This window comes from Macaca nemestrina, chromosome 9 (assembly GCF_043159975.1).
Source record: "Macaca nemestrina isolate mMacNem1 chromosome 9, mMacNem.hap1, whole genome shotgun sequence".
NCBI classification, from domain to species: Eukaryota; Metazoa; Chordata; class Mammalia; order Primates; family Cercopithecidae; genus Macaca; species Macaca nemestrina.
In genome coordinates, this window is record NC_092133.1 from 95,114,892 (window position 1) to 95,141,412 (window position 26,521).

The window sequence follows — 26,521 nt, forward strand, 5'->3', positions numbered from 1 at the left end:
ATATGTTGTCAATATTTTCTTCTCTCTGATTTGCATTTTTTTTGCATTAATAGTATCTTTTGATTAATCGACATTCTTAATGTGGTCCAGTTTATTTCAGTCTTCTTCTTTATGGTTAGTGCTTTTGTATCTTGCTTTAAAAAAAACTTTGCTTGTGAATATAGTTTCATGTTATCTTCTTGAAGTTCTGTTGTTTTTACTCATCATATTTTAACCTGCAATTCATCTGGAATTGATTCTCACATATTGTGTGGGATTGAAGTCAAGTTTTCCCCAATCAGCATAGCTTATTGAGACTGTCCTTTTTCTCACTGCTCGGCTATGAAACTTTTAAAAATATATCAGGTATCCATGTTTGTAGGTCTGTTTCTAGACCATATTTTTTTTCTATTGGTCTTTCAATGTATTCTGTCACCAATACCACACTGTCTTAAATTACTCTATATTAAATTCTTATATGCACTAGTGTGTTAGTTTTCTAATGCTTCATTATAAGTTACCAAAAAGTTTGCCACAAAACAACACAAATTTATTACCTCAGATTCTATGGATCAGGAGTCTGGGAATGGGTTAGTTAGGTCCTGTGCTGAGGCATAAGGCTGCAACCAAGATATTGCCTGAGACACTTAATCTTAATGGAGGCTCAGAGTCCACCATACATATGTGGCAGAATTCATTTCCCATAAATGAGAACCCATAATGGTTTGCTTCTTCTTAGAGGCCAGTAGGAACTTTTCTCTGATACTTTACCTTCTTTTTTGAGACAGAGTCTCACTCTGTCACCCAGGCTGGAGTGCAGTGGCACGATCTCTGCTCACTGCAACCTCCGCCTCGCAGGTTCAAGCGATTCCCGTGCCTCAGCCTCCTGAGTAGCTGGGATTACAGGCACGTGCCACTCTGCCCAGCTAATTTTTGTATTTTTAGTAGAGACGGGGTTTCACCATGTTGGTCAGGCTAGTCTTGAACCCCTGACCTCGTGATCTGCCTGCCTCGGCCTCCCAAGGTGCTGGGATTACAGTTGTGAGCCACCGCAACCGGCCACTTTACCTTCTTTGTAAGGACTCGCCTGATTGGGTAAGGCCCAGCAAGACAATCTTTCTTTTGATCAACTCAAAATAAACTGATTAAGGTATCTTAATTATAGCTGCAAAATCCATTTGCCATATAATGTAATATAATCTTTACTGGAGCCACAAGATCTCTCCCACACTAACGAGAGGAGATTATATAAAGATGTAAGTCATCGAGGCTCATCTTAGAATTCTGCCAACCACAATTAGTGTGAGTTCACACATTTTTTTTTTCTCTAAGACTGCCTTGGCCATTCTTGGTGGTTTAAAAAAATTTTTTTTTTAGTTTTAAAAATATTGCTTCCATTTTTATTTATTTATTTATTTATTTGAGATAGAGTCTAACTCTATTGCCCAGGCTGGAATGCAGTGGCGCAGCCTTGGCTCGCTGCAACCTCCACCTCCCAGGTTCAAGTGATTCTCCTGCCCCGGCCTCCCAAAGTGCTGTGATTGACAGGCATAAGCCACCACTCCCGGCTTTTTGCCTTCATTTTATGATGATGAGAACATTCTTAGTTCTTTGAATTTTTTTTTTCTTTTTGAGACTTGTTGCCAGGTTGGAGTGCAGTGCATGATCTCGGCACACTGCCACCTCTGCCTCCTGGGTTGAAGCGATTCTGCTTCAGCCTCCTGAGTAGCTGGGACTACAGGCACGCACCACCATGCCCAGCTAATTTTTGTATTTTTGGTAGAGATGGGGTTTCACCATGTTGGCCAGGCTGATCTCGAACTCCTGACCTTGTGATCCACCCACCTTGGCCTCCCAAAGTGCTGGGATTGCTGGCATGAGCCACCGCACCCATCCGGTTCTTTGAATTTCTATATAAGCTTCAGAATCAACTTGTCAGTTTCCACAAAAATATTTGCTAAGCTTTTGATTGGGATTACCTTGAATTTATAGGCCAATTTAGGGAGAACTGAGAACTTTGTAATATTGAGATGTCTAATCCGTGTATATAATTAGTTCCTTTATTTTTAAAGATATTCTGTTTTTTTATTTTTTATTTTTTATTTATTTATTTTTTATTATTATACTTTAAGTTCTAGGGTACATGTGCATAACATGCAGGTTTGTTACATATGTATACTTGTGCCATGTTGGTGTGCTGCACCCATCAACTCGTCAGCACCCATCAACTCATCATTTACATCAGGTATAAATCCCAATGCAATCCCTCCCCCCCCCCCATGATAGGCCCCGGTGTGTGATGTTCCCCTTCCCAAGTCCAAGTGATCTCATTGTTCAGTTCCTACCTATGAGTGAACATGCGGTGTTTGGTTTTCTGTTCTTGCGATAGTTTGCTGAGAATGATGGTTTCCAGCTGCATCCATGTCCCTACAAAGGACACAAACTCATCCTTTTTTATGGCTGCATAGTATTCCATGGTGTATATGTGCCACATTTTCTTAATCCAGTCTGTCACTGATGGACATTTGGGTTGATTCCAAGTCTTTGCTATTGTGAATAGTGCCACAATAAACATACGTGTGCATGTGTCTTTATAGTAGCATGATTTAGAATCCTTTGGGTATATACCCAGTAATGGGATGGCTGGGTCATATGGTACTTCTAGTTCTAGATCCTTGAGGAATCGCCATATTGTTTTCCATAATGGTTGAACTAGTTTACAATCCCACCAACAATGTAAAAGCATTCCTATTGCTCCACATCCTCTCCAACACCTGTTGTTTCCTGACTTTTTAATGATTGCCATTCTAACTGGTGTGAGATGGTATCTCACTGTGGTTTTGATTTGCATTTCTCTGATGGCCAGTGATGATGAGCATTTTTTCATGTGTCTGTTGGCTGTATGAATGTCTTCTTTTGAGAAATGTCTGTTCATATCCTTTGCCCACTTTTTGATGGGGTTGTTTGTTTTTTTCTTGTAAATTTGTTTGAGTTCTTTGTAGGTTCTGGATATTAGCCCTTTGTCAGATGAGTAGATTGCAAAAATTTTCTCCCATTCTATAGGTTGCCTGTTCACTCTGATGGTAGTTTCTTTTGCTATGCAGAGGCTCTTTAGTTTAATTAGATACCATTTGTCAATTTTGGCTTTTGTTGCCATTGCTTTTGGTGTTTTAGACATGAAGTCCTTGCCCATGCCTATGTCCTGAATGGTATTACCTAGGTTTTCTTCTAGGGTTTTTATGGTATTAGGTCTAACATTTAAGTCTCTAATCCATCTTGAATTAATTTTCATATAAGGAGTAAGGAAAGGATCCAGTTTCAGCTTTCTACTTATGGCTTGCTAATTTTCCCAGCACCATTTATTAAATAGGGAATCCTTTCCCCATTTCTTGTTTTTGTCAGGTTTGTCAAAGATCAGATGGCTGTAGATGTGTGGTATTATTTCTGAGGGCTCTGTTCTGTTCCATTGGTCTATATCTCTGTTTTGATACCAGTACCATGCTGTTTTGGTTACTGTAGCCTTGTATAGTCTAGTTTGAAGTCAGGTAGCGTGATGCCTCCAGCTTTGTTCTTTTGACTTAGGATTGTCTTGGAGATGCGGGCTCTTTTTTGGTTCCATATGAACTTTAAAGCAGTTTTTTCCAATTCTGTGAAGAAACTCATTGGTAGCTTGATGGAGATGGCATTGAATCCATAAATTACCTTGGGCAGTATGGCCATTTTCACGATACTGATTCTTCCTATCCATGAGCATGGTATGTTCTTCTATTTGTTTGTGTCCTCTTTTATTTCACTGAGCAGTGGTTTGTAGTTCTCCTTGAAGAGGTCCTTTACATCCCTTGTAAGTTGGATTCCTAGGTATTTTATTCTCTTTGAAGCAATTGTGAATGAAAGTTCATTCATGATTTGGCTCTCTGTTTGTCTGTTACTGCTGTATAAGAATGCTTATGATTTTTGCACATTAATTTTGTATCCTGAGACTTTGCTGAAGTTTCTTATCAGCTTAAGGAGATTTTGGGCTGAGACAATGGGGTTTTCTAAATATACAATCATGTCATCTGCAAAGAGGGACAATTTGACTTCTTCTTTTCCTAACTGAATATCCTTGATTTCTTTCTCTTGCCTGATTGCCCTAGCCAGAACTTCCAACACTATGTTGAATAGGAGTGGTGAGAGAGGGCATCCCTGTCTTGTGCCAGTTTTCAAAGGGAATTTTTCCAGTTTTTGCCCATTCAGTATGATATTGGCTGTGGGTTTATCATAAATAGCTCTTATTATTTTGAGATATGTTCCATCAATACCGAATTTATTGAGAGTTTTTAGCATGAAGGGCTGTTGAATTTTGTCAAAGGCTTTTTCTGCATCTATTGAGATGATCATGTGTTTCTTGTCTTTGGTTCTGTTTATATGCTGGATTATGTTTATTGATTTGTGTATGTTGAACCAGCCTTGCATCCCAGGGATGAAGCCCACTCGATCATGGTGGATAAGCTTTTTGATGTGCTGCTGGATCTGGTTTGCCAGTATTTAATTGAGGATTTTTGCATCGATGTTCATCAGGGATATTGGTCTAAAATTCTCTTTTTTTGTTGTGTCTCTGCCAGGCTTTGGTATCAGGATGATGTTGGCCTCATAAAATGAGTTAGGGAGGATTCCCTCTTTTTCTATTGATTGGAATAGTTTCAGAAGGAATGGTACCAGCTCCTCCTTGTACCTCTGGTAGAATTCAGCTGTGAATCCATCTGGTCCTGGACTTTTTTTCGTTGGTAGGCTATTAATGATTGCCTCAATTTCAGAGCCTGCTATTGGTCTATTCAGGGATTCAGCTTCTTCCTGGTGTATTCTTGGGAGAGTGTAAGTGTCCAGGAAATTATCCATTTCTTCTAGATTTTCTAGTTTATTTGCGTAGAGGTGTTTATAGTATTCCCTGATGGTAGTTTGTATTTCTGTGGGGTCGGTGGTGATATCCCCTGTTTTATTTTTTATTGCATCTATTTGTTTCTTCTCTCTTTTCTTCTTTGTTAGTCTTGCTAGCAGTCTATCAATTTTGTTGATCTTTTCAAAAAACCAACTCCTGGATTCACTGATTTTTTGGAGGGTGTTTTGTGTCTCTATCTCCTTCAGTTCTGCTCTGATCTTAGTTATTTCTTGCCTTCTGCTAGCTTTTGAATGTGTTTACTCTTGCTTCTCTAGTTCTTTTAATTGTGATATTAGAGTGTCAATTTTAGATCTTTCCAGCTTTCTCTTGTGGGCATTTAGTGCTAGAAATTTCCCTCTACACACTGCTTTAAATGTGTCCCAGAGATTCTGGTATGTTGTATCTTTGTTGTCATTGGTTTCAAAGAACATCTTTATTTCTGCCTTCATTTCATTATGTACCCAGTAGTCATTCAGGAGCAGGTTATTCGGTTTCCATGTAGTTGATTGGTTTTGATTGAGTTTCTTAGTCCTGAGTTCTAGTTTGATTGCACTGTGGTCTGAAAGACAGTTTGTTATAACTTCTGTTCTTGTACATTTGCTGAGGAGTGCTTTACTTCCAATTATGTGGTCAATTTTGGAATAAGTGTGATGTGATGCTGAGAAGAATGTATATTCTGTTGATTTCAAGTGGAGAGTTCTGTAGATGTCTATTAGATCCTGCTTGCTGCAGAGGTGAGTTCAATTCCTGGATATCCTTGTTAACTTTCTGTCTCATTGATCTGTCTGATGTTGACAGTGGGGTGAAGTCTCCCATTATTATTGTATGGGAGTCTAAGTCTCTTTGTAAGTCTCTAAGGACTTGCTTTATGAATCTGGGTGCTCCTGTATTGGGTGCATATATATTTAGGATAGTTAGCTCTTCCTGTTGAATTGATCCCTTTACCATTATGTAATGGCCTTCTTTGTCTCTTTTGACTGTTGATGGTTTAAAGTCTGTTTTATCAGACACTAGTATTGCCACCCCTGCTTTTTTTTGTTCTCCATTTGCTTGGTAGATCTTCCTCCATCCCTTTATTTTGAGCCTATGTATGTCTCTGCATGTGAGATGGGTCTCCTGAATACAGCAGACTGATGGGTCTTGACTCTTTATCCAGTTTGCCAGTCTGTGTGTTTTAATTGGACCATTTAGTCCATTTACATTTAAGGTTAATGTGTTATGTGTGAACTTGATCCTGCCATTATGATATTAACTGGTTATTTTGCTCGTTACTTGATGCAGTTTCTTCTTAGCCTCGATGGTCTTTACATTTTGGCATGTTTTTGCAATGGCTGGTACCGGTTGTTCCTTTCCATGTTTAGTGCTTCCTTCAGGGTCTCTTGTAGGGCAGGCCTGGTGGTGACAAAATCTCTCAGCATTTGCTTATCTGTAAAGGATTTTATTTCTCCTTCACTTATGAAACTTAGTTTGGCTGGATATGAAATTCTGGGTTGAAAATTCTTTTCTTTAAGAATGTTGAATATTGGCACCCACTCTCTTCTGGCTTGGAGAGTTTCTGCCGAGAGATCTGCTGTTAGTCTGATGGACTTCCCTTTGTGGGTAACCCGACCTTTCTCTCTGGCTGCCCTTAACATTTTTTCCTTCATTTCAACTTTGGTGAATCTGGCAATTATGTGTCTTGGAGTTGCTCTTCTCGAGGAGTATCTTTGTGGCGTTCTCTGTATTTCCTGAATTTGAATGTTGGCCTGCCCTACTAGGTTAGGGAAGTTCTCCTGGATGATATCCTGCAGAGTGTTTTCCAACTTGGTTCCATATTCCCCCTCACTTTCAGGCACCCCAATCAGACGTAGATTTGGTCTTTACATAATCCCATACTTCTTGCAGGCTTTGTTCTTTTCTTTTTCTTCTTTTTTCTTTAGATTTTTCTTCTCGCTTCATTTCATTCATTTGATCCTCGATCGCTGATACCCTTTCTTCCAGTTGATCAAGTCAGTTACAGAAGCTTGTGCATTTGTCACGTATTTCTTGTGTCATGGTTTTCATCTCTGTCAGTTCGTTTATGGCCTTCTCTGCATTAATTATTCTAGTTATCAATTCTTCCACTCTTTTTTCAAGATTTTTAGTTTCTTTGCGCTGGGTACGTAATTCCTCCTTTAGCTCTGAGAAGTTTGATGGACTGAAGCTTTCTTCTCTCATCTCGTCAAAGTCATTCTCTGTCCAGCTATGATCCGTTGCTGGCGATGAGCTGCGTTCCTTTGGAAGGGGAGATGTGCTCTTATTTTTTTGAATTTCCAGTTTTTCTGCATGGCTTTTTCCCCATCTTTGTGGTTTTATCTGCCTCTGGTCTTTGATGATGGTGACATACTGATGGGGTTTTGGTGTGGGTGTCCTTCCTTTTTGTTAGTTTTCCTTCTAACAGTCAGGACCCTCAGCTGTAGGTCTGTTGGAGATTGCTTGAGGACCACTCCAGACCCTGTTTGCCTGTGTGTCAGCAGTAGAAGCTGCAGAAGATAGAATGTTTCTGAACAGCGAGTGTACCTGTCTGATTCTTGCTTTGGAAGCTTCCTCTCAGGGGTGTACTCCACCGTGTGAGGTGTGGGGTGTCGGTCTGGCCCTAGTAGGGGATGTCTCCCAGTTAGGCTACTCATGGGTTAGGGAGCCACTTGAGTAGGCAATCTGTCCCTTCTCAGATCTCAACCTCCGTGTTGGGAGATCCACTGCTCTCTTCAAAGCTGTCAGACAGAGTCGTTTGCGTCTGCATAGGTTTCAGCTGCTTTGTTGTTGTTGTTGTTGTTGTTTAGCTGTGCCCTGTCCCCAGAGGTGGAGTCTACAGAGACAGGCTGGCCTCCTTGAGCTGCTGTGAGCTCCACCCAGTTCAAGCTTCCCAGCGGCTTTGTTTACCTACTTAAGCCTCAGCAGTAGCAGGCTCCCCTCCCCCAGCCTCGCTGTTGCCTTGCCCTTAGATCACAGACTGCTGTGCTAGCAATGAGGGAGGTTCCGTGGGCATGGGACCCTCCCGGCCAGGTGTGGGATATAATCTCCTGGTGTGCCCGTTTGCTAAGACCCTTGGTAAAGCGCAGTATTGGGGTGGGATTTTCCAGGTGTTGTGTGTCTCAGTTCCCCTGGCTAGGAAAAGTGATTCCCTTCCCCCTTGAGCTTCCCAGGTGAGGCGATGTCTCACCCTGCTTCAGCTCTCACTGGTCGGGCTGCAGCAGCTGACCAGTACCGATTGTCCGGCACTCCCTAGTGAGATGAACCCAGTACCTCAGTTGAAAATGCAGAAATCACCTGTCTTTTGTGTGGCTCGCGCTGGGAGCTGGAGACTGGAGCTGTTCCTATTCGGCCATCTTGCTCCGTCCCCCAATATTCTGTTTTTTTAAAGATATTCTTTTGTTTTTCTCGAGAATGCTTTATGATTTTATGTGTAATTGTCTTAGAAATGATTTGTTACATTTGTTCTGAGGTATTTTTTTTTTTTGAGACAGTGTCTCGCTCTGTCACCCAGGCTGCAGTGCAGTGGCGGGATCTCGGCTCACTGAAAACTCCGCCTCCTGGGTTCACACCATTCTCCTGCTTCAGCCTCCCAAGTAGCTGGGACCACAGGTGCCCGCCACCATGCCTGGCTAATTTTTTGCATTTTTAGTAGAGACGGAGTTTCACCGTGTTAGCCAGGATGGTCTCAATCTCCTGACCTCGTGATTCGCCCACCTCCGCCTCCCAAAGCACTGGGATTACAGGTGTGAGCCACCACGCTTGGCCAGTATTTCATGTTTTTGATGGCACTGTAGGTGGTACTTCGAAACAATTAGTTGCTGGTATATAGAAATCCACTTGATTTTTTTGTTTGTTTGTTTTTGAGCTTTGCCCAGGTTGGAGTGCAATGGCACGATCTTGGCTCACCGCAACCTCTGCCTCCTGTGTTCAAGTGATTCTCCTCCCTCAGCCTCTCAAGTAGCTGGGATTACAGGCATGTGCCACCACGTTCAGCTAATTTTGTATTTTTAGTAGAGATGGGATTTCTCCATGTTGGTCAGGCTGGTCTCAAATTCCTGACCTAACGTGATCTGCCCACCTCAGCGTCCCAATGTGCTGGGATTACAGGTGTGAACTACTATGCCCAGCCAAAATCCACTTGATTTTTTTAATTTATTTATTATTTTTGAGATAGAGTCTCACTCTGTCATCTACCCTGGAGTGCAGTGGTGCGATCTCAGCTCGCTGCAACCTCTGCCTTCTGGGTTCAAGTGATTCTCCTCCTTCAGCCTCCCGAGTAGCTGGGGCCACAGGTGCATGCGACCAAGTCTGGCTAATTTTTTGTATTTTTAGTAGAGACAGGGTTTCATTGTGTTAGCCAGGATGGTCTCCATCTCCTGACCTCATGATCCACCCTCCTGGGCCTCCCAAAGTACTGGGATTACATGCATGAGCCACTGCGCACGGCCTCCACTTGATTTTTATACATTGATTTTGTATCCAAAAACTTACTGAATTCACTTCTTACTTAAAATAATTTGTAGATTCTCTTGCATGTTCTTCATGCAGAATTATGACATCTGCAGATACTGATAGCTTTATTTATTCTCTTCTAATTCTTATAACTTTTTATGTTCTTTCTTGCCTTTATTCCACACAGTTTTACACTCTGACCTATTTTTTTCCCCTATTTTCCAGTTCTCAGTATATGCTATGAACATTTACCAGCTGTTTGTGTTGCTAACCTGGGAATGGTACTTCTTTCTCTCTCTGCTGGTTTGTGTCTACTTACTGGCTCCCCACTACCCACAGCAGTCAGTTATCTCTGAGGTAGATGAGACAGTCCATTGGATTAAAGAAGAAAATATTCAAATGCCTACCTACATGTATTATAATCTAAGAAAAAGAGTGAAATTTAATACATAGATTGGCAATATGTTTATAATTGATAAATTAATAAAAAGGTTACCCAGGATAGGGCTAGGCGCAGTGGCTCATGCCTGTAATCCCAGCACTTTGGGAGGCCAAGGCGGGCAGATCACCTGAGGTCGGGAGTTTAAGACCAGCCTGACCAACATGGAGAAACCCCGTCTCTACTAAAAATACCAACTTAGCTGGGCATGGTGGCGCATGCCTGTAATCCCAGCTACTCGAGATTGTGCCATTGCACTCCAGCCTGGACAACAAAAATGAAACTTCATCTTAAAAAAAAAAAGTTACCCAGGATTGAAAAATGGCCAAATATTTTAGATACCCCTAATTCTATAGGAGCAAGTCCAAAATTACTCAATAATGTTCCCTGAATACCTCTACAGATCTTTATCTTATCAGAGTCCCAAACAATACTATTCTATGTGCTAATTGTTACTCCTTTAACTACATATGTTAGCCGTATCCATTCTTATGCTATTGCCTGGGTTCATGAATAACACTCTAGTTGTTTAAGAATTCAAATCTTTACCTCCTCAATGAAACCCAACCAAATAGCAGGAACAGAAGTTCCCCACCCCGCTTTGTAAGCTTAGATAACTTTTTACATCTTTTTACTATAGTACCTTATTGTAGTTATGTGATTATATGTTTGCCTCTGTTTATCAGATTATATTTTCCTTGAGAATAGTAACATTGTTTTAGTTGTCTTCATATTCCCCTAAAGTAGGAGAATTCTTGGTGACACATAGGCACATGGTGGGACACCAATTACTTATCATGGTGGTAGAGTATATCTGTTATGATTTATCTTTTCAACTAAGTACAGTGCAAAAGTAGACATCTTATAATGCATTTTCTGATTAACTGTGAATAGTGAACATTATAATAATTCTCTTACAGCACTTATGTCTTTAAATTCTGATTGCTTAAATTCGAATGGAATGTACTGTTTCAGGGATCCTTGTCATTTGAGGATGTGACTGTGGGCTTCACCCAGGAGGAGTGGCAGCATCTGGACCCTGCTCAGAGGACCCTGTACAGGGATGTGATGATAGAGAACTACAGCCACCTCGTCTCAGTGGGTAGGTAGGAACTGTTTTTCATGTAGACTCCTAGTGTGTACATCTTTTCTTGGTTGCTAAAACTTGTGGAAGTTTTGTTGGGGTTAATTATACTAAACTTGATATTCAGAGTATTAAGCAGAAGAACTGTTTAGGGTGCTATAAAGAATGTTGTTGTTTTCTTACTTTTTACACACATGGTTGAAATTGGCTTCTGAAGTTTCATTTTCTCCCTCTTTCAGACGCCCTAAAGTACATTAGCCTCACCCAGTTTCCATGTCATTTCCCATTCACAGGATATTGCGTCCCTAAACAAGAAGTGATCTTCAAATTGGAACAAGGAGAGCAGCCATGGATATTAGAGGAAGAGCTCCCAGGCCAGAGATACCCAGGTGAGTTAGCATGTATTAAGCAGAAGGATGCCAGTGACATGGTATGAATTCTTTTAATTCTGAAGAGTTTGCATGGCCAGGCACAGTGGCTCAATGCCTGTAATCCCATCACTTTGGGAGGCCAAGAAGGGCGGATCATCTGAGGTCAGCATTCGAGACCAGCCTGGCCAACATGGTGAAACCCCATGTCTACAAAAATACAAAAATTAGCCGGGCATGAGGACAGGTGCCTGTAATCCCAGCTACTCGGGAGGCAGAGGCAGGAGAATCGCTTGAACCAGGAAGGTGGAGGTTGCAGTGACCTGAGACTGCACCACTGCACTCCAGCCTGGGCAACAGAGCGAGACTCTGTCTCAAAAAAAAAAAAAAAAAAAAAAGAGTTTGCTCATATGTTCATTCCTACTATGTGTCACTCAAGTTTTAGGTGCTGGAAATAGAGTAGTGAACTGAATTTTATCCATGACCTTATGGAGCTTACCTTCTGATTGGGAGAAAAAGATAAGGAACAAAAATGACAACACTACCACACATGCACAGATATGCCAAGTGGTCATGTAAAATAGTAAGGAAATTAAAGAAGGTTAAGAATGATGGAGTGTTAAACTTTAGAAAAGTGGATCAGGAAGGACTTTTGGATGCTGTGAAGTTGAATGATATGAGGGTGGGAGTTGGGGGTAGTCCTGATAGCAGAGGAAGAATCAAGTGCAAGGCACTGATACAGGAGTGCGCATGTGGTCTTTGAGGACACACAAATATAAGTGTGGATTGAAAAGAATGAGTGAGGCAAGAGTGGTATGAGTTGATGTTGGAGAGGTAATGGGAGCCCAAATTATCTAGGGCCATATGGGCCATGATAAGGACTATTATTTTATTTTGAGTAAAATGAGAAGCTATTGGTATGATTTGACCCAATAAGGAACATTTGCTGATTTGTCTTTTAAATGGATATCTCTGGCTGCTAAGCAAAGAAAATACTATTGGGGACAGAGGGATGAAGTAAGAACATGAGTCAGGAGAGTATTTCAGTCTGCAAAAAGGCAATAGTAGCTTACACTTAGGAATGGTGGAGATTATTAAAAGTGATTGGCTTTTGGCCAGGCACAGTGGCTCACGCCTGTAATCCCAGCACTTTGGGAGGCCAAGGCAGGCAGATCACCTGAGGTCAGGACTTCAAGACCAGCCTAGCCAACATGGTGAAACCCCGTCTCTATTAGAAATACAAAAATTAGCCAGGTGTCGTGGCATGTGCCTGTAATCCCAGCCACCCAGGAGGCTGAGGCAGGAGAATTGTGGAACCTGGGGGAGCAGAGGCTGAGGTGAGTTGAGATTGCACCACTGCACTCCAGCTTAGGTGACAGAGCAAGACTGCATCTCAAAAAAAAAATTAAGAAGTGGTTGGCTTTTTGATATGTTCTGAATGTGGGACCTGTAACATTTGCTATTGAGTGGGATATGGAACATGAAAGAAAGAAAGGAGTCAAGAGTGACTCCAAACATTTCACCCAGAGCAGTTGGATAAGTGGGTACCAGTTGGGGGATATTGAGGATAAACAGTTTTGGAGGGATTGTTACGCATTTGGTTTGCACACATAAAGTTTCAAGTGATTATAAAATATCCAGGTTTACATGGCTAATAAGCGTTTGGGCACATAAGCAGGTAGTTTGGTGCAAGTCCAAGTGGAAGATATTTATTTGGAAATTATCAGCTTATGGCAGTAGTTAACAGTTTTGAAGTTTAGTATTTAAAGCTGAGGGATTAGATAACCTCTCTTTTGGGGTAGGACTGGAGGCTATCCCCTGGGTCATTAGCTTTCAGAAGTCTTGAAAGTGAGGAGACTGAGCAAAGAAGAAAGAAAAAGCAGTTTGGGGATGAGTGGAAAACAAAGAATGTAGTATCCTGCAGCCAAGGAAGACAATGTTTCAAGGAGAAAGTGAGCTTCTCTGAAGTGGGATGTGTAAAGTAAGCATTTTCTCTGTCTCTGTCTACAGATCATCCAGAAACAATAAGGAAAAAGAACAACACAAAGTTTATCTCATGACAATAGAGGATATCTGAAACCCCAAATCAATACAAGTGGAAATGCTACCAGAATCACTGAAAAATTAAGGAGGGCCATATGTACCAGCAGATGAAAAGAAACAAAAACATTTCTGGTGCTTGAAGGAACTGGTAAAATACTTTAGAGAGACAACGTACATACTCTGAGGTACAAAGCTTAAATCTCTCTTGGAATAACATCAGTGCTGTGCGCAGGACAGCTGGAGCTCCTTTGAATGCAGTTTGGTTCTGTGAAGCTGATGTATGGTTAAGTATGGAAACAGACACACAAGTCATGTTTTTCAGTGACACTCTGTGACAATGCAAGAAATGAGACTTTCCATTTCAGAAAAAAATGTTACAGACACCTGTGTGAGGGGAAATAAACTTGCATGCTATCTTAGCTTGTATTCCTGTAAACAGTTTGAAGTAAAAACTTGTCAGGATGGGCAGACCTACTACAGAAGTGAGGAAATGGGGAGTAAGGCTGGTTAGGACGAAGAGAAAGTACAAGAGGGTAATAACAGAGCAAGCCATTACTAAGGCTACTCTGGCAAGAAAGGAGCGACAATCTGGGTTGATGCATAAACTGAGTTTGGTATATGTGCAAAACACTTTTTCATAAGAAGCTCTCTCGTTAGATTAAGACATGCCTCTGTTCCCTTTACCTAGTAAAACTGATGCAGTGTAAAAGCTCATGTCCTTTGAAGCTGAGTAATCCAAAAGGAACCAGCATAAAATGCCCCACAAAACTACTGCAAGAATAAAGGGTTGAAAAAGATTAGAAAAAAAAAAGTAGGTGATAAAATGTCACCTGATCAACGTGTACATAAAGTACATAAATAATTGGGCCAAATAATAAACCATGAATTTCAAAAAGGACTAATTGAATTGATTGCCTGCATGATATGTTAAGGCAACAGTATAATGTTTTAATTCATTTAATAAAATGCATTCTGGGATGTCAGACCGAGAAAAGAATTGTAAGAGAAAATAAGAATCACAGTAAAGAAAGCAAATTGGGGCCAGGCACGGTGGCTCACATCTGTAATCCCCACACTTTGGGAGGCCAAGGCCAGTGGATCACTTGAGGTCGGGAATTTGAGACCAGCCTGGCCAACATAGTGAAACCCCATCTCTACTAAAAATACAAAAAATTAGCCGGGAATGGTGGCACACCTGTAATCCCAGTTACTTAGGAGGCTGAGGCAGGAGAATAGCTTGAACCCAGCAGGCAGAGGCTGCAGTGAGTCAAGATCACACCACTGTACTCCAGCCTGGGCAACAGAATGAAACTCCATCTCAAAAAAAAAAAAGAAAGAAAGAAAGAAAAGCAAATTGGAGAATTCCCAAAGAAGAATAGGCATTGCTGAAATGTAGATTAGAAATAAATGTGGAAGGCCTTTCAAGCAAGAAGAAACTGAAAAAAATAAAAGGTGAATATTGCACAAAGAAGATAGTATAAAAGATATTTCACATATATACTATACATATAGTTCATTCCCCAAAGTAGAAAATCAAATAAATAGAACCAATATTGAAAATACTCCAATAACATTTTTTGGGGAAAAGAAGATACGATTGAATCTACATAAAAAAGATAAACCATCCCTAAGGAAGGCAGACCAAAAATGATCAACATCATGCTATATTCCTAATAGCATTACTAGATTTCAAAGATAAAGAATCATTTTGACAGCCAGTCAATATAAGAAAAACGTCCAGCTGATCTCAACCTTTTCCATAACAAAATTTGCTAAACAAAACTGCTAAAAGTCTGTAGAGCAATTGCTACAAAATCCTTAGGGAGGGTCAAATTAAGAACTTTATACTAGGTTAAAGAGTGATTCTTTAACAAAAAAGAGGAAACCTTTTTTTGAATAGGCAAGAATTCTGGGTCCTTTGTCCCTAACACCTTTTATTAGAAGATGAATATCAGATAACCAAGAAGTGACACAAAAAGCATGGTAAAAATACTGGTAGTAGCCTCTGAATTTAATTGAGGAACTAATTCTAAAGCAAATGTGAGAGTGTGTTGTTGAAAACATGGGCATTATTGACTGTATTTAATTTGATTAAGCGGAGGCTAAAAACAAGTGGGAAGAATGACGGTATTCTAATAAAGTGAATTCTGTTAAAATGCAGTGTATACATTCCTAAGAATCACTGCTCTATGCAAATGAGTACAATAAAAATCATAGGACTAATGGGAAAATGCAAGGTCTAACACTCAAAAACTTTCTCACTGTGTCAGTGATACACAACACTGAAGTCTTCAGTTGCAATTTTGGATTTAATTTCTCCTTTTGAGTCTTTTGGTTTTTGCTTTATGAATTTTGGAGCATTACTAAGTGTATACATATTAGGATCCTTATGTCCACTTCATGAATTAACCACTTAATAATTATGTAATGTCTCTCTTTATACCTAGTAATACTCTTTGTTCTAAATGCTACTTTGATATTAATTTAGTTCTTCCAATTGTCTTTTAATTTTATTTACCTTTTTCCATACTTTTAATCTCTTTATATTTAAAGTGAATTTCCTTTTTTTTTTTTTTTTTGTTGAGATGGAGTCTTGCTCTGTCGCCCAGGCTGGAGTGCAATGGCGCAATCTCGGCTCACTGCAACCTCCGCCTCCTGGGTTCAAGTGATTCTCCTGCCTCAGCCTCTCGAGTAGCTGGGATTAAGGGTGCATGCCACCATACCTGGCTAATTTTTTGTATTTTTAGTAGAGATGAGGGTTCACCATGTTGGCCAGGCTGGTCTTGAACTCCTGACCTTGTGATCCACCTGCTTTGGCTTCCCAGAGTGCTGGGATTACAGGCATGAGCCACTGTGCCTCGCCGTGAATTTCTTAAAATAGCATGTGGTTGGGTGTTGCTTTTATAACTTGTGTGAAAACTTCTACTTTTTTTTTTGGGCGGGGGGATGGCATCTCACTCTGCTGCCTGGACTGGAATGCAGTAGCACGATCTCAGCTCACTGCAACTTCTGCCTCCCGGGTTCAAGCTATTTCCAGCTAAGTTTTATACTTTTAGTAGAGACAGAATTTCACCATGTTGACCAGGCTGGTTTCGAGCTCCTGACCTCAAGTGATCGGCCTGCCTCGGCCTTCCAAAGTGCTAGGATTACAGGTGTGAGCCACAGCGCCTGGTCTTACTTCTACTTCTTAATTGTGACGTTTCAACCACTTATATTTCATGTAATTTGTTAATGTTTGGATTCACATAATTTTGCTGAGTGTTTCCTCCTTGCTCATTTTGTTCTTTTTCCTTTTTTTCCTCGTTTTCTCTCATTTGGATTGGTAATTTTTATTTTGTTTTATCTCCGCTGAATTCTTATTAGTATTACAGGTTGAGCATCCCTAATCTGAAAATTTGATATCTGAAATGCTCAAAAACCCAGAACTTTTTGAGTGCCAACAGGACACCACAAGTGGAAAGTTCCACACCTTATGTGATGGGGCACAGTCAAAGTGTAGGGACACAACACATAGTTTATTCAGTATCCCTAAGGGAAAAAAGACTCTCCCAACCCCCTTTAGCTGTGATATCTCTTCGTTTGCATGCATAGTATATTAGTCCTTGCATTGCTATATGCATTCTTGAATTGCTATAAAGAACTACCTGAGACTGGGTAATTTATAAAGAGAAGAGGTTTCATTGGCTCACAGTTCTGCAGGCTGTATAGGAAACATGACTGGAAGGACTCAGGAAACTTGTAGTCATGGGGGAAGGTGAAGGGCAAACAGGCACATCTTATGTGGCCAGAGCAGGAAGAAGAGAGAGAGGTGGGAGGTGCCACACACATTTAAATAACTATATTTCTTGAGACCTCTGTCACGAGAACAGCACCAAAGGGGGGAAATCTGCCCCCATGATCCAATCACCTCCCACCAGGCCCACCTCCAGCACTGGGGATTACAATCCGACATGAGATTTGGGCAGGGACATGAATCCAAACCATATCACCTAGATTCACTCACACATGTACTCCCTCAAAGGACAATATAAAAATATTCCACAATCTGAAAAAATAAAAAATCCAAAAACACCAGGAATCAAAAACACTTCTGGTCCCAAGCATTTCAGGTAAGGGATACTCAGTCTATAGTTCTTTCTTAAATTTTGTTTTAAGTGGTTGCCCCGTGATATACAATAAGCATTATCAGTTTATCACAGTCTCCTTACAAGTGATATGATACTATTTCACATATAACCATAGAATCTTACAACAATATAAAATTTAAGATTTGATATAGCTCCATTCCGTCCTCTCTCTTTTTTTTTTTTTTTTTTTTGATACGGTTTTGCTCTGTCGCCCAGGCTAAAGTGCAGTCACACAATAACGGCTCAACTTCCTGGGCTCAGGTGATCCTCCCACCTCAGCCTCCTGAGTACTTTGAACTACAGGACGTACCACCATGTCTGTCTAGTTGTTTTTTTAGTAGTGATGAGCTCTCACCATGTTGCGCAGGCTGGTTTTGAGTTCCTGGGCTAAAGCCTTCCTCCCTTTCTATGTGATATTGTAGCCATATGTTTTTACTTAGAGACCCCACAATGTATCCGTGGTATTTTTGCTCTGTAAAGCCAGTCGTCTTTTATAACGATTTAAAAGTCTTTTATGTTTGCCCCCCATTTAAAAAACATTTTAGACATTCTTAATATCTTTGTGTATCTTCCTCCTTTTGTGTAAATAACTCTCTTTAGTATTTCTTAAAGCAAAGCTCTGTTGGCAGTGAATTTTCTCAGCTTTTGTTTGTCCAAAAAAGACTATCTTTATTTGTAAGATTTTTTTTTCCTCTGGGTATAGAATTCTAGATTGACATTTTTTTCTCCATACATTAAATATTTCATTCTGTTGTCTTCTGACTTAGATATTATTTCCTGCTGTAATTTAAAAAGCTTTGTTTCTCTGCATTTAATATCCTGTTTTCTCTGGCTGCCTTTAAGATTTTCTTTTTATCCTTGGTTTTTAGTTGTTTGGCTATGATATTTATAGCCAAATATCTGTGTGTGTGTGGTATTTTTCTTTCTTGCTGTTCTCTCGCTTGTGGTTTGATGTTTTTCATCATTTTTTCCCTGGATCTCCAGTTGCTTGTATATGTTTGTTATCCCATAGTTTTTAGATATTTTGCATTAGGAGAATTTTCCCTATGCTTCTCTGTGTTGGCTGTTAGCTATCCCTCTTAAGCCTGTGTCTCCCTGCTCTTGCCCCTCTGCCAGAAATAGGCTGCTGCTCCCTGTTACTCTATGTCATGCTTGTGGTGGGGGCAGGGGTGTTCTCTGTTGTTCTAACACAGCCTTAGTCATAGGCAGGCCCTGTGTGCCTGGGCCTCTGCATGGGGCTTTCACCGTGTACAGTCAGCCCTCTGTATCTGCAGGTGTGTCAGGGCTAACTGTGCAACTTGATCATCTGTGGATTTTGGTATCTGAGGGAAGTTCTGGAAACAATCCCCTGCAGAGCCTGAGGGACAGCTGTACCTGCTTCTTCCTCAGTGTTATGAGACCTCTACTTTTCTGTCAGTAAAGGATCCTGAGCCCAATATAGTTCTGCACTCCTGCTGTAGTAATAGAGGGCTTTCTTGTGCCCTTATTCTCCTATACTCCCACACTAGAGGATCCAGACTCTAGGCCGTCACCTCGGATTGGTAGCTTGCTTTAAGGAAGGGAAAAGAATTCCTCTCAAGGATAAGCATCCCCAATATTCTCACTTACAGTTAAACGAAATATGAGCTTAAAACCAAAACCTGAGGAAATAAATCATTTGTGAGAGTAAACAAGTAACGGAAAATATGTTTTCAAACACCCATTAATTAAGACCATGGATGTATTAGTAAGTATAAAACAACCATGTAAGACACATTCAGAGTAGTAAAAGAGGAAATAAAAGGAGTAAGGAAGAAGGAATGTCTGTCATCGCAGATTACTGAACCCTACATTTAACTTTTAAAAAAATTAAAATTGGATCGATACTGCAATAAATTATAAAAGCCATACCTTTTGCATAATTTTTTTAGTAAAATTCTAATAGCAAATACAGGAAGAGAGAAAATGAACCCTAAAAGAATGCTTGAGATGAGAGTATTGGTAAATAAGTGATAGGAAATTAGGAAACACAGGTCAATTTAAATTATGTTTGTATAAAATAATAGTGATACTTAATTTGTAGTGCTAAAAAAGACACAATTATATAATAAATAATAATTACATATAAATGAGGTGGGGATAATCAAATTGTGTTTCAAAATCCTTCTGTAATTCAGAAAAGAGGTTTATGATATTAACTCACTTTGGTATATAGCATATAATAGATATTGTATCGTTACTTAACTAACTGAATCTTGATGAATGAGAGCTTGGTAAAATTTAATGGGTAGCCAACCATTGAGAAACTGGTATAGTATAACTTCCAATGATGTAAAGAAGAAAAAATGGGAAAATATCAAAAAAACAAAGTACAAAAAGAAGAAAGGTGCAGTAGATGTCATAGTAAAACTCTGACAAATACAAGATACCAACTAACATTTAGGAGACAACTTGATATGTTTTCAGTAATCACCATAAATTACCTGTTGAAAAACAATAAAATTGAATCTTCAAAAAATAATAAGCTCTTGCTATATCCATGATATAAAGTTTTGGTCTGACGACCTTCCCCTTTCTATTTCCAGTGCCTTTGGCCATTCATGCAGTGTTTTACTTGCAGTCAGGAGTCTGGGAGGATGTTCTGATCCCTGCAAATTGGCAAGAACTGAAACTAAAATCATTACTGACAAATCATAAGTCTTCCTCACTTATCTTTTTTGTTACGTTCTATAAGCCTGCTGCTCTCACAGATGACCCTCATAATGTTATTTTATTTTTGTCTTTCTGTCATCCTTTCTTAATGATGTTAAGTAACTGTCTGTTATTGGGATGGGTGTGGTGGCTCACACCTGTAGTCCTAGCACTTTGGGAGGCCGAGGTGGGTGGATCATTTGAGGTCAGGAGTTTGAGACTAGCCTGACCAACATGGTGAAACCCCATGTCTACCAAAAATATAAAAAATTAGCCGGGTGTGGTAGCACACGCCTGTAATCCCAGCTAATCAGGAGGCTGATACAGGAAAATCACTTGAACTGGGGAGATGGAGGTTGCAGTGAGCTGAGATCATGCCACTGCACTCCAGTCTGGGTGACAGAGCGAAACTCCATCTCAAAAAGAAAAGGCCAGGCACAGTGGCTCACACCTGTAATCTCAGCACTTTTGGAGGCTGAGGGGGGTGGATCATCTGAGGTCAGGAGTTCAAGACCCACCTGGCCAACATGGTGAAACCCTGTCTCTAATAAAATACAAAAATTAGCTGGGCATGGTGGCAGGTGCTTGTAATCCCAGCTACTCAGGAGGCTGAGGCAGGATAATTGCTTGAACCCAGGAGGCAGAGGTTGCAGTGAGCTAAGATCGTGCCACTGCACTCTAGCATGGGTGACAGAACCAGACTCCATCTCAAAAAAAAAAAAAAAAAAAAAAAGTATATTACTGTTTTACTTTTGTAAACTGTCTTCCAAATATTTTTGTATTTTATGTTTTCACTTTCCACTCATACCACCTGAAACACTGACCACTACAACCCCTGCCTTTGGGTTCAAGTGATAGAAGAACACTATTTAAAGCTTGATATGTTTCATTCAAATAAACCATTCCTCTGACATTTTTCTTCTCTTTTTTCTTTTTCTTTTTTTTTCTTTTTGAGACAGAGTTCGCTCTTGTTGCCCAGGCTGGAGTGCAGTGGCGTGATCTCAGCTCACCTCAGCCTCTGCCTCCCAGGTTCCAGCAATTCTCCTGTCCAGCCTCCCTAGTAGCTGGGATTACAGGCATGTGCCACCATGCCCAGCTAATTTCAGTAGAGATGGGGTTTCTTCATGTTGGTCAGGCTGGTCTTGAACTCCCAACCTTAGGTGATCCTCCCTCCTTGTCCTCTCAAAGTGCTGAGATTACAGGTGTGAGCCACCATGCCCAGCCTCCTCTGATATTTTTCTAGAATACTCTTAACTACTAGTTTTCCTTGCCCCTCTCATTCTCTGCATGTCCCATTTCTAGATTAGCCATTTTTATATTTATATTATTTATTTTATATCTTTAGTATCATTTTTATATCTAATGTTTTATGTCATTATTTGTGTCTATTCTGTATTCATTGTGCTTTATGGTTATTTGTAACCTCTGTGTTGTTTTGAAGTATGTATTTATAAGTTGCCCATTGTGTGTTCTAAATTTCCACCCTACTTTCCACATTATAAGGTTTCTTGTTTATTTTCTTCTAGCCAAAGGGCTAGAGGAGATTAACACTTTTTGGATTACTTTATTCCAGGAAACTAAGTCAACTATATATAAAAGCGGGTTTGTATGTAAGTGTAGTTCATCACAAATATCACAAGACTTATAAGTTACGGTTATTTTTTCTTATTTCTAGAAGTCTGCAAAGTTGATGACCAACTGGAGCGCTGTCAGGAAATCCAGGACAGACATATCTGGCAAGCTCCATATATCAACAACCAAATACTGACTATAGAGAGAGGTAACATATTAGGAAAAGTGTTTGATTTCAGCATAGACCCACTTCCTTCCATAAAAATACCTTGTAAATGTGACTTATGTGGTATGAGTTTAAAATACATTTCAGATTTATTTAGTAGTAAGAAAAATTATTTAAGAAAGATGCCTCATGACCTCAGTGCATATAGAAAACTATTCCTCAATAGTAACCATGAAAAAACTCATATGGAAGAGAAATGTTATGAGTTTATTCAAATTGGAAAATGCCTCAGTCATAAGGAGGACTTCATTTCATATCTGAAAATTCAAAATTTAGAGCAATCTTTAATATAAGGAATGTGAGAAAGATTTCTATGGAAAGGCAGTTTTCATTACATATAAGCAAGCTTACACAGGAGAGAGTCCTTGTGTACATAATGAATGTAATAAAGTGTTTTATAATAATCCAACTCTCACGGTCCATAAAATGTCAGAAAAAAGAGAAAACTTTTATGAGTTTAATGAATATGAAAAAACCCTTGAGAAGTCCACTTTCTTGAAACATAGAGTTCATTTGGAGGTGAAACATTATAAATATATTGAAAGTGTAGGTAATTTTAACAGATCAAGCTTTCCTAACACAAGAGAAAAAACATTTGAAAGTAACAAATCAGGGGAACCTTTGTACGAGAAGTCAGTACTTAATGTAACTCACAGAACACACAGAGGAGAGGAAGTCTATGGATGTGAGCAATGTGGAAAACCATTCTATGAACAGTCAAAGCTAACCAAACATCAAAGAATCCATACAGGGGAGAAACCCTATGAATGTAATAAATGTGAAAAATGTTTTTCTAGGAAATCTCCCCTCACTTTACATCAGAGAGTCCACACAGGAGAGAAACCCTATAAATGTAAGGAATGTGGGAAATGCTTTTCTAGGAATTCACACCTCATATTACATCAGAGAACTCACACAGGAGAGAAACCCTATAAATGTAAGGAATGTAGAAAAAGTTTCTTTCATAAGTCATATCTTACAGTACATCAGAGAATTCACATGGGAGAAACCCTACGAATGTAATCAATGTGGAAAAACCTTCATAAGCAACTCTGTCCTCATAATACATCATAAAACACACACAGGTGAGAAACCCTGTGAATGTAATGAATGTGGGAAATCTTTCTCTAGGAGTTCATATCTTATAATACATCAGAGAACTCACACAGGCGAGAAACCCTATGAATGTAAGATATGTAGCAAAACCTTTTGCCACAAGTCTGATGTCACTAAACATCAGAAGACTCACATAGGGGGAAAACCCTATGAATGTATTCAGTGTGGGAAAACTTTTAGTCATAACTCAGGCCTAAAAGTACATCAGAGAACACATACAAAGGAGAAACCCTATGAATATACTGAGTATGGGAAATCCTTCTCTGAGAAATCAGTCCTTACAGTACATCAGAGAATACACACAGGGGAAAAACCTTATAAATGTAATGAATGTGGAAAAACCTTCTACAATAAATCAGACCTAACCAAACATCAGAGAACACACACAGGTAAGAAGCCCTATAGATGTAAGGAATGTGGGAAATTCTTCTCTAGGAATTCATACCTTACAATACACCAGAGAATGCATACAGGAGACAAACCCTTTGTGTGTAAAAAATGTGGGAAAACCTTATACCATAAGGCAGACTATACAGTACATAAGAGAACACACAGAGGGGAGAAGTCTTATTACTGTAATGAATGTGGGAAGACCTTTATTTGCAACTCAGTCCTCAACTCCCATCAGAGAAAACACATGGGGGAGAAGCCCTATGGGTGTAATGAGTGTGGGAAGTCCTTCTCTGAGAAATCAGTTCTTACTGTACATCAGAGAATACACACAGGGGAAAAACCTTATAAATGTAATGAATGTGGGAAGTACTATCATAAGTCAGATCTCACTAAACATCAGAGAACACATACAAGGGAGAAACCCTATGAATGTAGTCAGTGTGGGAAAAGCTTCAGTTGCAGCTTAGGTCTCAAAGTATATCAGAGAAGACACACAAGGGAGAAACCCTATGGATGTAAGCAGTGTGGGGAAACCCTCTGAGAAATAAACTCTCATAGCACATCCAAGGATACACATGGGAAAAAGCTTATAAATGTAGAAATGAGAGAAATCTTTCTCAAGCAATTCATACCTCAAAATACTTAGGAGAAATCAAATAGGACATGACCCCTGTGAATGTAAAGAACTTGGCAAACATTTTACCATAAGTCATCTTCCAAAGTAAATAAGAGAATAGCATAGGGGAAATTCCTAATAATGTAATGAATGTTTGAAAATCTGCTGTAAGAGACAACTACAAAGTAACTGAATACATGTAGAAGAAACACTACTGATCCATGTAGAGAATATGGGGAAATATTTTGCTATAATTTGGAATTTATTAAACAAAGAACTTCCATAGGAAATAATCTAATGACTCACATGGATATATGAAAATGTTCTTCCAGAGAATGACCATTAATAAAAATAAGATAAACCACATTTAGAGAAAACTGTCAACATTCTGTTTCTTTTGACAACTTTATGTACAAGTTTTACTCATTGTATATTAAATAAATAATAGGGAAGGTATTCAAAGAATGCAGCAAATGTAGTTGAGTCTATATCAAGAAATGTCATTTTACTAAGCAAGATAATTCATACTGAGTTAAAGTCATAACAGATATTTTGAATGTGAAGACATTAACAAATATCTAGACTTTATTATATCTGAAGATTGTGTTAAAGGAAATGTGTCAGTTTAGGAAATAATGAATAGAAATTTTCTTCTAGATACAGTATTATCCTGAAAGTCATGTTTTTAAAAAATTAGTCATATTTTGTTCTGATCCCAAATTTTTAAATAGAAATGTAACTGTAAACAGAATTCTATACAAATAGTAACTGTAGAATATGAAGATTTTTTTAAAGCACAAATAAATTGAATAACCTTTTCAGTCTCTGAGTCCACTTTTGGGGAAAGAGTGTTACCCCATGGCCCTTTCTGTCATGAGCATCTCCTGTCCTTGATTAGTCTGCCCTCCAACTATACTGTTGCCTCTGCATTTTCTGCCTAATGGACCTACCCTTAGGGGAGCTCAGGATGGACCACCCTCTTACCAGAACATACATTGGGACCAGCCAGAGGCAGTGGGATATAGGTTGTCCTTGAGGCTGCATCTGCCCCTCTTCCTAGGTGCAGAGACTGGAAACCACATTAAGTGTGTGTACAAAGCTAGAGGACCACCTAGAACCTTTAGCCCATGTGAGTTTGGTCTCCAATTCAGAGCCACAGGAAGCTCAGTATAGCTTACTTTTTTAAATCCAAGCCTATTGACTGAATTTTAGTGAACCCTTTTAGGTGGGCTGGTGTAGTTTTAGTGAAGTATTTCATAACATAACCATCAGTGTACATATTGCAGCTTGGAAGTAAAGTATTGCAAAAGTAGTTGAAGTATCTGCATGTCATTCCCAAATTTCTTTAACTTCCTATAACCTTTACCACCTTTAAGCCTTATTTTAAACTTGGTTTTTATTGATACCATGTCTCATTACTTTCATTCTTTATTTCCATATATACACATATACTATTGTGGATGTACAATAACATATTTTGTTGTTTTGCAAGTATTTGCAAAAGTTAAAGTTATTCAGCTTTTGTCTTCAAATGCATGGTTTTGACCTTTTTACCTGCTGATATGTTTAGCTTTACTTATTTTAATAAAGTATAATAAATAACTTTGTGTAACTATAAAACATTGTCTATTTTCCTGTTTATGAAATTTCAAAATTTTGTTTCATTATTAAAACAATGTATGATAATTTTTATAAATCAACTTAAGTATAATTTAAACGTGGTAAAAGACATCCTGTTTTGCCAATTTTATGAGTGATGTGGTTTGGGGCTCTGTGTCCTCACCCAAATCTCATCTTGAATTGTAATCCCCATGTATTGAAGGAAGGACCTGATAAGAGGTGATTGCATCATGGGAGTGGTTTCCCCCATGCTGTTCTCATGATAGTGAGGGAGTTCTCACAAGATCTGATATTTTCAAAAACATCAGTTTCCCCTGCACTCACTTGCTGTCTCCTGCCATCCTGTTAAGAAGGTGCCTGCTTCCACTTTGCCTTCCACCATGATTGTAAGTCTCCTGAGGCCTCCCCAGTCACTCTGAACTGCGAGTAATTAAATTTCTTTTGTGTATAAATTACCCAGTCTCAAGTAGTATCTTTATAGCAGTGAGAACACACTAATACAATGAGTTTTTACAACAGTATACCCTCATGTAGTAACTACCACACTTAAGATACAGAGCAGAATCTACAAAGAACTTAAATTTACAAGAAAAAAACAACCCATCAAAAAGTGGGCGAAGGATATGAACAGACACTTCTCAAAAGAAGATATTTATGCAGCCAACAGACACATCAAAAAATGCTCATCATCACTGGGCATCAGAGAAATGCAAATCAAAACCACAATGAGATACTATCTCATACCAGTTAGAATGACTATCATTAAAAAGTCAGGAAACAACAGATGCTGGAGAGGATGTGGAGAAATAGGAATGCTTTTACACTGTTGATGGGAGTGTAAACTAGCTCAACTACTGTGGAAGACAGTGTGGCAATCCTTAAGGATCTAGTACTGGAAATACCA

The 26,521-nt window shown here is 39.3% G+C and overlaps 1 protein-coding gene across 11 annotated transcripts in view; it reads left to right on the plus strand.

Annotated features, from left to right (window-relative positions):
• LOC105463239 (zinc finger protein 33B-like) overlaps window positions 1-24,818 on the plus strand; it is a 38,225-nt gene extending 13,407 nt beyond the window's left edge. For 8 of the 11 annotated variants that reach the window (XM_071070140.1, XM_071070142.1, XM_071070144.1 and 5 more), the window contains 4 exons: window positions 10,758-10,884; window positions 11,160-11,255; window positions 13,245-16,429; window positions 21,750-24,818. In XM_071070140.1, the coding sequence (XP_070926241.1) occupies window positions 22,636-23,922 (1,287 nt within the window). In that variant the 5' untranslated portion in view covers window positions 10,758-10,884; window positions 11,160-11,255; window positions 13,245-16,429; window positions 21,750-22,635 and the 3' untranslated portion in view covers window positions 23,923-24,818. Of the gene's footprint in view, window positions 1-8,631; window positions 8,865-10,757; window positions 10,885-11,159; window positions 11,256-13,244; window positions 16,430-21,749 lie in introns of those variants that run through there. The other 3 variants (XM_071070149.1, XM_071070139.1, XM_071070146.1) reach the window with 3 other exon arrangements.
• The last annotated feature ends 1,703 nt before the right edge of the window (window positions 24,819-26,521 follow it).